Here is a 10,681-nt window from a genome sequence, read left to right as displayed (position 1 = left end):
GCCTCATCCTCTACCGCACCCCCCCTGCTCTCCAGATCCGCCTTACCCTGCTAGGTTTTCCTGTTTTCCATCACATGTATCCCTTTCCACCACATTGTATTATTTATTGTTTATTGTTCTTTTTCTGTATTCCCACATTCGAGTGTAACCTCCATACGGGCAGGGACTTTTGCTCTGCTCTGTTCATTGATAGACCTAATAGGTACCTGGCATATAGGTTCTTAGTATATACTTGCTGAATGAAATTGTTACAGATGATTTGAATAAGATGAAGGTGGGTTGGGAGCTCCATTAAGAAGGCAAAGAGCGGGGCACCTAGGTGGCTCAGTCGGTTAAGCGTCTGCCTTCCACTCAGGTCGTGATCCTGGGGTCCTGGGATGGAGTCCCACTTTGGGGTCCCTGCTCAGCGGGGAGCCTGCTTCTCCTTCTGCCCCTCTTCTCCCCTCCCCCACAAGCCCCCCGCTCGTGTGTGCTCTCTCTCTAATAAATAAATTAAAAAAAAAAAAGGTGACAAAGAGCAAACTGAGGCCCAGGCTGGGTTGGGGAAACTAATAAACCCTCCAGAGTTTAGATCCAGAGGCTTTGGGACTTGGTACATTTAAGTCTGGTCTAGGTGGACACTGCAGCATCCCAAAGCTAGATGCAGGGCTGGAGTGGGGATGGCGGGTAATTCCCAGACTGTACCTCCCAGTTGGGAGGAGAAGAGCTGCTACCATTCTCCCACGGTTTGTCTGCGAGTGGCTGGCCACTCTGGGCGCCAGGGGGCTGGGGCTGGAGCCGACCCAGTGTGTCTGTCCGTGGCACTCACCAACCAGAGCAGACCTACCTCTCCCTCACGGGGCAGATGCCAGAAGGTGCCATCCTCAGCGGCTCACAAAAAGGACCAGGGCCTTACTGCACAGATCTCCTCGTTGTAAAAAAACAGGTGGGCATGAAAATCAAAGGACAGTGCTTTTCTTTGCCCTCCCAAGAAGAAATGCATCCCAAATCAGCTGCTGGGTTTGAATGAACAGAACAGAGGCAGGCAGGAAAGGGAGGAGGGGGATATAAACAATGTGTTATTTTACTGGAGCCAGGTTTATTAAGGAACCTTGGTCAGGAATCATACCCCGAGACTTAGATGGTGATTAATTGATGTTCGGTGAAAGAGTGACAATTTCAGTTGCATCTCTTCTCAGTTAAAGCCATCAATGGCTTTGGGATTCTCTGTACACTTTATCCGAAAGCACTCATGCACTTCTTTCCTACGAATATTTTTGCTGGTCATTGCTTCTCCCTGTCCAGCACAGGTTCATGGCTGACGTGTTTGTTTGCTCGTTTTTGCAGGAACAGTGCCCCGTGGTGATATGGTGAAGTGACATCCATTTGGGTGGATCCCAAAAACTATCTTGCCTTTTCTTGCCCCCCTTAACCGGCAATGTGTCCAGAATCTGACACCTCTCACGACATCTATGGTTGTTGTTCTGGCCCAGGTCATCTCTTGCCTGGTCACTGGCAACGGCCAGAGCTGGCCTTCCGTCTCCCAATCAGACCCCTGCGCCCCTGTCAACTCTCAACACAGCACCCAGAGTGCCCCCCACCCCAGCACAGCAGACCTTCGGAGCGAGGCTTGCTTAATCGTACCCATCAGCGGTTGTCCTATCAGTGGTTCAGCCTCCTGGGATAGGATTCAAGCGTGTCCAGAAATACCTCCGGAGATCTGATCTTCCGCATAAATCGTTCAGGAGCGATGCCGCTTCCTCCACGGTGTGAAGGTAGAGGAACACAGAGGGGCGTCAGAGAGGGCCGCCAGACGCTGCCCTGCTCGGGAAGGGAAAATGTCACACCACCCGTGCAGACGAAAAACCAAACACCCAATTTTATTTTTACAACGTGAGTTACTGTCTTGTGTGTGAGTGAGTCACCAAAAGGAGGCTCCGCTTGGGTTTCGCCAACTCCTCCGCAGTGGCCTCTGACCTTGGCTGGGTTTGGGTTGGTTCTGGCTCTGGGCAAGGGTGAACGGGCTCCAAACCTTGCACTTGATGGTAGTGTGTTTCGCCGTGCACTGTGGAAACGGATGTTCCTGCTTGCTTTGCAGAATGACTCCCAACGAAGGCTGAAGTCGAATCATCTAGTTTTCTTTGCCCCCGTTTAAAAGGTAGGAAAGTAGATCCTCTTACCATATAAAAGGCTCGTCTAAGATACACCTCAAACTACAGGAAACTGTGCGCCCTTTTATATCAACTTATTAAAAAACCGTGTAAAGAGAAACTTTTTTTGCCCCTTGGGGCAGCATGGCTTTATTTGACACTAGAAACCCACTGGACATGGTGGTAAAGTGCATGGACAAAAGCGAAACTTAGTTCCTGGAGTGCGTCCTTTTGTAATGCATGCCTGGGACAGTGATCGGTCACTAGACTTTAAGGTTTTTCATGGTCATGGAAACCTCAAGGCTTGTCTACGTTTCTTTGCTTGTGGAATATTTTCTGCAGGATCTCTGGAGCGACTGCTGGCCCACAGTCAAGTTCACCTGCATCTCTTCATCAGGACTGCCCTGGCTTACCGGCTGGTAGCTGGATCCCCAGGTGGTTTCAGGGCAAGGACTGTTGTGTTAAAACCACCTGCCATCTGTTGGTGAAAATTTTGGGGCTTCTAAATGATGAGTCACTTATTTCTCCTGCTGTTCCTTCTGCTGCCAGGACTAATTTACCTCTTAGACCGTATCAGGGGAGATGCTGGGAAAACTAGTCTTGAAGCTTTGTCCTATGCAAAGTTCACGTCCCTAATGACCACTATTCCTGGTGAAGTCACTAGAAAGGTGGGGGAGGACTCGCCTTTGCATTTCCACAGGGCCGGCGAGGAGACAGCAAGAGCCTATCTGCTCCTCACTCCAGGGTCCTTCGCAGGTAAACCTACAGCCACCCACTTCGGTTGGGTTGGAGTTGAGAGTCCCGAGGTGGTTCCACATTTCCTTGCCAGTGGTCCCTTAGTGGGACGCCAGTGCCGGCCACCCGTGTGTGATACAGGGTAGGTCCTCAGTGACCACTGGTTCGATGAATGAGTGAGGTCTGTGACTACAAAGTGGTCACCCAAGGCCACCCATGAGACCAGGGTGCCCACATGACCATGCCACCTACAGAGTCATCCCTCTGACAGTCTGATAGAGGCCACTCTTGCCAACCTCCAAAGGAGAGTACTCAGAATGATTTTTAGGAGAAATTCAGGGGACTCTTGCCACACAGAGCTTGGTGCTATCCTGTAACCTAAAAGCAAGAGCTATGGGAAGGTGGGAAGGGTGGGTAGCTGGGGTGCCTGGGGACGAGGACTTGGACTTCACAGCAGAGTCCAGTGCTTTCCCAAAAAGGTGAGGTTGGTGAGCCCCTCTGTCCGCCAGAGCACCGTGGCCGGAGTCCTGCACTAAAATAGAAGCCACGCTTCTCCACTGACTCGGTTTCACACAAATCAATTTTTATTGTGTCATCATCCTTTTGTTCCCAAAGAAGTTTATTAGGGTGGCTCAAATCTAGCTTTATTCACATGTCCTAAGACACCCTAAAATATTTCTATGTTTCATGCCTTCCACTTTTTTTGCCACCCCCAAATTCCAAGCTAAATTGCAGCAGCAAAACCCTAAGTGCAGAAGATTCTAGCTCCCTCGAGCATGCTCCGTTTCACTGAAGTTTTCTACAGATTTCCTGCCTGGAGAAATTACCGAGCCCCAGGTGGGTGGGATTTTATTCTTACCATAGAGTAGGTGTGCTTTTGTGGGAGGATCTTCCCCCAGCCTCCTAGATCAGAGGCGGATATGCACCTGAGTCCTGGGTGGGAGGTAAACGCTTGTACTGAGAGTACCGGGCTCGACCCCCCAGTCCCCTCCATCATGGTCGCTGGTTGGGAGAGGTGGCCAGCTGGGTGGGCCTGCCCGAGGTGCTGCAAGCCCCAGCTGACCTTTGCAACCAAGCTGGTATTAGGAAATTGGACCACACATTCTGAAAGAACCCACTCTCGAGAGATCTGGGTGGTGTGGGATGCAGGAAGGACAAGGTGAGCCTCCTTTAGAGGAAATGATGTTGGCGTTAATCTCCATGGCTGAGTATCAAGTTGCCGGAAGTAACATTTCCAGCTGCCTTCCTTATCTACGTACAAGACGCACTTGCTGCTGAGGCTGCCACGCTGATAGGCTTCTAGAACCCCTGCCTTCTCTGTGTACCCAGGGGCAGGGAGAGCGCATCCATACTCAGCGCTTCGTGATGGCTGAGCTCTTGAGGGACCAGCTTCCCTACTCTGAATGGTGATTTGGCTACAAAGAGGATCCTGAGGAGAGCTGGAAGCCTTGCTGAACTCCCGATACAAGAGAACTTTGGCAAACTGTCCACGTCACCACTTCAGAGTTGGAAAGCCAAGACCCTGTGGTCTTCAACACAGCTACGGGCCAAGGCATTCAATCAGACAGACACGTGGGCACATGGTCAGCTGAATGACGCCCAGTGGAGGCACCCTTGTCCTCCCGGAGGTTCCGACATCACAGAACAGGGGCACCGCTGTCCCCGCTCCAGGGAGTCTCTGTTGGAAGGAGGCGAGACACTGAAACCACGTCTCCATACCCAGATAGGCCAAGGGTGCCTTTGGTGCAAACTAGTATAGACTTGTAGTTTGTACAGTTTAAAAACAGAAAGATTCCATTAGTGACAAAAGCAAAGGAAATCAGATTACACCGGTTTTTCTCAGTTTGGGAAGAGTGCTGCATACAGAGAGTAGCTACCGGTATTTGCCAACCTACTTATTCTCTATTTAAAAGTGGCTACTTGGCTAATCCATGGTGGTGGAAGCAATTTACTTTCTAGCTCTCAGACTATTTCAGAAACGTTGATGTGTTGGGGGATTCGTATTAGCAAGAGACTTCTTTCCTCTGAAGCCACATCACACAAACAGTAATCCCCAAGAAACGCCAGCCACCCAGCCCAGCCAAGGGGCTGCTTCCAAGATAGTGTCAACTGCCTGTTTCTTAAAGATGTTTGCAAGAAATACAAATGCCAGTTCGACATTTCCTGAGCCCTGGTTATTTACCAGACTAGAATCCTCTCTGGGAAGTATTTAATCCTGCATCAAATACAGAAAGGCAAACCATTGGCTTCAAGAGAGTGAGAGTTCATTGTAAAGGCAAGCGGGTGCTCCAGAAAGGACCCAGAACTCGGGGAAGGGGGAGACCTGGTCACCGTGGTTACAGGAACAGCCCTGGTAACTTGCCAGTCCACTCCAGTGCTGGAGGCAATTTAACGACTGGAGGAGAACCTTCTCAGTGCGCTTGGCGCATGTGCAAACTTCACTCCTTCAGAGGAGGGGCTGTGAAGATGAGTGCCAAGGATCACAGCCGCACCAGGTTCACATGGCACTTGGTACCGAGCTGCCGGGAAGGCCACAGCACCCAAGCGTGCTCCTTACTCAGAGACCCAGGACCCCAGCTGGGGGACTGTGGACTCAGGGCTCCCCCTCCCCTTCTTCCTGAGAGATGCCCAGCACCGACTTGTGGGGGATTTTGCACTCCTGCAGAGATCTGGTGAGGTCAGAGAAACGTCTCCTGGGCACGCCCATCACTGCGATGCTGCAGGGCTGGTAACTGGCCTGGTTCTGGTGTTCGGCCACGGCTACGACGGTCTGTAAGGCGTCGGTGGGCCGGAAATGGTGAACGAACCTTCGGCCCGATGGCGATCTGACGGCCAGCAGAAGCCTCGGCTCTCGATCTGATGGCTCCTCCACGTCCCCAGCCCCGGGGGAGGTCTGTCTGCTGGTCTGGACGATGACTTTCCTCTCTGGGGAATAAGCAGGAGCTCTGGAATCTTCTTCACTTGTCTTCACGGTGACAGTCTCCTCTTGGTCAAGAGCCTGGATGCTGCCCAGCTGCAGGGAGCCGACCTTTTTAGCTACTGTTTCCACAGACCCCTCCTCCAGGGTCTTCCTGTTGATGGAAGGGAGGACTGGGTATTTATTGAGGGAAGAGGATGCGCCAGCCAGCCCCTGTTGCAGCAGCTCGGGGATCTCATCGGGAGCTCCCGGGTTTGGAGACTTGGGTGCACAGGCTCCCGGTCTCTGGCTGCTTGGCAACTCGCAGGGGATGGCTGGAGGCAGGGAGGCTGGCGCACGGTGAGGGCACAGCTCTGCGCCCTGTGGTCTGTGCAGACTGGGCCGCGTCCGTCCCTTGGCGGACTTGGGCCTGAGGACGTGCATGTTGGCCGAGTCTGGCTGCCAGATGAAGCTGTCAGCTGTCGAGCTGCCGACGGTGCTGCGTTCAGGAGGGGCTAGGTTCACAGGGGCTTCTGCGGCCATTGCTTCTGCAGACCCCTAAGGAAGCAGGAGAGAAGAGAAGCCGTGGGTTACACTTCCCAGGACTCCTGCCTCCAAGCCATTCACCCCCAGGGGCCGGAATTAGTGCCAACTGGCCAGGAGGGCTTCTCTCTGGATTTCGGGCATCGGGGGAGGGGCACCGGCTGCCATTCATTCCTTCGCTCTATCAGTCATTCCAATCACTTGGAAAAATCAGTGAACCAAGAGTGAGGGAAGACAGGTGTCGAGCCCACCAGTAAAGAGGTATTTTCAATGAGTAATAATTGAAGTGAAATAAACAAAGTAGGCACCAGAGAGTGACTGGTGGGTGGGGGGGGAGACAAATTCTTATTCTCACCGGGGTAGGGGATACTTTAAGCTGAGAGACCAGAGGGATGAGAAGCAACAAGCCTTGTCACAATCCAGAGCGGGGCCTGGCTAATTTTTTCTGAACATGTTTTCAGTATTTGGGGGCCACGTGATCTCTCTTCCAACGATTCAACCCTGCCCTCAAAGCCACTGACCCGTTTTCCCTCTCTCCCCTAGGCCTTTCCTAACTCTCCCTTTCTACCCACAGTTTGACCTTCCTTCCTTTTCCTTCCTCTTTTCATTCAGCTTTGCTGCCCTTTTAGTTACTATTAACAGTAACAGTAATCCCCAAGGTGTCTCTGCACAAATCACTTAATGTCAAAAATCCCTCCACCGCCCTAACTTTGTCACCAGGGGGGTGGGGAAGGGGAGAGGGGGCACCCTTGCTGATCTCGGCCCATTGGCCAGAACTCACAGGGAGGTACACAGGTTCTAGACCAGGGGCCAGCAAGCCTTTTCTGTAAATGGCCAGATAGCCAATATTTTCAGTTTTGCCGGCCTCGGGGTCAGTGGCAACTCTACAACTCTGCCCTTGGGGTGTGACAGCCGCCACAGACAGCAGGTAAATAAACGGGTGAGGCTATGTGCCAATAAAGCTTCGTTTATGGACACTGACCTTTGAATTTCATATCATTTACATGTGGCACAAAGGATTCCTTTTCTTTCTATTTTTTTCCCCAACCATTTAAAAGTATAAAGCCTATTCTTAGCCCACAAGCCACACAAAACTGGCAGTGGGCCATCGTGTACCAAACCGTGTCTTAGACCCACTCCACAGGGGACTCTGCGCACGCGCTAATCCTACAGATGTAGGAGCCAGAGGGTGAGAGCAACTGCCCCCTGGTCACAAAGCCAGTTATTGGCAGAGCCTGAACTAGAACCCAGGTCTTGTGACACCCGGCCATGTTCTGGAGGACCAGGCTTCGCCTTCCGTCTTCCCAGCTACCTGGTGAACACTCTGAGGGCTTCTGTATGTGCGTCTCCCGCTGGGGGTGCTCATGCATGCTAGCCAAATCCCACAGAAGCCCCGTGTTCCCACGGTCGGTAGGAGGCGTGGGCATTCCTCTGTGCAGGCCCGAATTGCCAGATCGGGTCTCTTTCTCCCCTCCTCACCATCTAGGTGGCCCCTTCATTAACCCGATTACCACCACCTCCCCCTTCCACGCCCTGCTTACATCCTTCCCTGGACACTGTGGGGCGTCTAGGGCTCCTGTCCTCCCTTGGAATCCTGACCATCACTGCACAAGCTGACCAGGTGTCTCCCCACCCTCTAAAGGCCTTCTGGTAATTTCCCAGTGCCCCATGGTCCCCAAGCAGCAGCATGTCTGAGTGCAAAGGAACCAGGACCTGATGTCCTAAGTCCGGGGTTCTATTGCAGGCTCTGCCGAGAGTTAGCTGAGCCACCGTGGGACCGCCATTCTACCTTTCTGATACATCTCTTTCCTCATCTATAGAATTAGCCATATGGCCTTGAAAACATTATTTAAATACCTCCCAGGTCAGTCCCTTTATCTGCAGCAGGAAGACAGTAATACAAAATCATGGAACCACGGCTGTAAGCCCCGGGCTCGGTGCATGTGTAGTCAAGGCTTAAGAAGAGTTAAGGTTCTTTTGCTTTTGTGTCTGGTTTTCTGTTTGCTTAGTGTTTTCTATTATTTTAGGTCCAAAAGCCCTACCTGTTGCTGCAGAGCTTTTTCCCCAGGGGGCCTTAGGTGGTTCTGCTCCTAGTCACCTCTAACCAGCCAGGCAAATCCTGGGACCCGTGCGTGCCCCGCCCACTGCACAGGAACGCGGGAAGGTTGATTTCAGCGAGCTACTGCCTATGAACTTGCCTCGAAAATGCAGAATAATGCTTTTTCTAAGAAATGCCTTCTAATGCCCCACTTTAATTGCATCTTAACCTCAAACCAACTTACTCCAAGCTACCTTCGTCACACAATCCTGAGCAATGCAATTCCAGCCCTGTAGCTTTGCATTCTAACATTATTGTTCTGTGCCTCTTATCCATGTTGCCAAATTTTCGAAAGTATCCCACTCCTCTCCATTGAAACCATACCCAAACAAAACACAGTCTTCCCCTACGTTCCCAAGGCACTAGCCAGTTCGAAAGCTACCCTCCCTTTCTTAACTTAAAGGCCTCTATGTTTGCTCCATTCCGTCCACAGACTGGGTCTTTCCACACTCCCATCTTCCACTTCTCACTAGGTTTTCACACCCAGTCTGGCTGCTGGGAGTTCAGGAACCTTCTCCTTGGCATGAAAAAATGCCGGCCCGTCTCCTTGTTAATTTAATCTATTTTCTGATCAACTGTGAAGAATGTGGTTTTTCCGCTGTTGGCTTAGTTCTAAAGTCTTTCATTTGTAATTAAGCAGCTCTGCACTTTAACTCAGGATGACACGAGAAGGTCATAATTGTCCAACTGTTCTGCCAAAGATAAGTTCAATTCGGGAACGAGCTCCCCTTCTCGGCGCCCCCCCCCCCCTCCAGGAATGGCTATTAATTTGCCACAGCTTCTACAGAATTATCACAAACTTGGCTTCTAACTCCCACACATGCCTCGGGAAGGTTTAACTGTCAGTAAGTTTGGTAACTTAGAAACCTCTTCCTTAACAACTTTGATGAGGAAAGTCATGTGTTCTCGAAGGCTCTCTGCTGGATTATTTTTAACAGTAAAACTTGAGTATGTGCATGCACTTTCTATACCTTTTGGTACTATATAATTATCCATGTTCAGGGGGTGTCATATTCAAGACACCCTGGTCATAAGATAACATGACTGCGAGCTATCTCAGAGAAAAAAACCTCAATTATGACTAATTCCTATAAGCCCACTCATGGCTATTTAGAGATTAACACCTCCTTCAGGTAAAACCGTTCCATCGAACCTGCTTTCATAACCCACTGCCTCCTCCTGAGTGCAGGGACCATCTGTTACACAGAGGGAGCACCAACTCTCCCCAGCATCTATTCCATAGAGAGGGGAAGCTGGGGGGGAACAGGTGTTTGGGGACCTGGGCCAACCATGCCTTTGTACCCACACCTTGGGTCCCGAACTCTGCCCACCCCCCTGGGTCCAGGAAGGCTTGGGCAGTGCCCATCATTAGCCCCGCTCAGCTCATTTCCCCACCTCCGGCCTGGCAGCCACGAAACCACAAAGTGATTTGACAAGATCTAGGTGTAGGCATCCATCAAGCCGTCAGCTGAATAGGCAAGTGGCCTGTTTACTTAAACAGAATAGCTGCACCCCAGAGGCCTGCCAGGAGTCGGGAAACAAACATTCTTCGTAACTGTTTCCAGGGAACTGCCAAAAGGTGCCCATTGCTTAAGATGAATTGCCAAATCAACTGGAAACGAAGAACATTGGACAGGAAAGGCTGAGGCCATATTCCTGCTTTCCAAAGGAGCCCACCTCTCAGCACAGGGTCAGACCACCCCATTTCACTCACAACCCAAATCTAAACCCACAGCAAATGCAGTAAAATACACCCACCCACATACCATCTGCTGATACATACCGAGGATGCATACATTTGAATTGGTCTTTTAAAAATGTTTATCAGTTAATACTATCCCCTGCCAACAACCCCCCCCCACCCCAATCCGCCCCCTGTGAGGCTTTCAAGATGAAAGCACTCAGAGGAATCAACAGGAGATGGTAGTTGGCCTGAGCAGGAGAAAACTTTGGTACCATTCCCAGTTCTACCCCCGACTAAATGATTAGAATGCACTGTCCCACGCAGAGTGCCACGTTTAAAAGGGGGAGTGGAGAAATTGGACCACAAGCCACCAAGTGATCAAAGGTTTGGAAAAGGCAGTGGGGATGGTTGCAAGAGCAACGTGGGGGAGGGGGGAGGTGGAGGAGGAGAGCTCAATTATTTCCAAGTACGGACAGCTCCAAAAGGAAGGAGCTGAGCTGGAACAGCGGAAGCAGGCATTTGGGGGAGGGGCAAGAAAGAACGCCTGGAAAGTGAGAGGTGCCTGGGGGAAAGAGCATGGGTCTGGGGGAGGCTCT

At 51.3% G+C, this 10,681-nt stretch overlaps 1 protein-coding gene across 1 annotated transcript; it reads right to left on the bottom strand.

Moving 5' to 3' along the window:
• Nucleotides 1-534: 534 nt before the first annotated feature.
• UBXN10 (UBX domain protein 10) lies at nucleotides 535-6,365 on the bottom strand. Its single transcript, XM_031021195.2, has one exon. The coding sequence runs from the start codon at nucleotides 6,301-6,303 to the stop codon at nucleotides 5,458-5,460; it is 846 nt and encodes a 281-aa protein (XP_030877055.2). The 5' UTR covers nucleotides 6,304-6,365; the 3' UTR covers nucleotides 535-5,457.
• Between the last annotated feature and the right edge of the window lie 4,316 nt (nucleotides 6,366-10,681).

The sequence above is a fragment of the Leptonychotes weddellii genome, chromosome 4, assembly GCF_054177405.1.
Source record: "Leptonychotes weddellii isolate Sample4059 chromosome 4, ASM5417740v2, whole genome shotgun sequence".
Taxonomy (NCBI): domain Eukaryota; kingdom Metazoa; phylum Chordata; class Mammalia; order Carnivora; family Phocidae; genus Leptonychotes; species Leptonychotes weddellii.
This window is presented reverse-complemented; position numbering and strand designations above follow the sequence as displayed.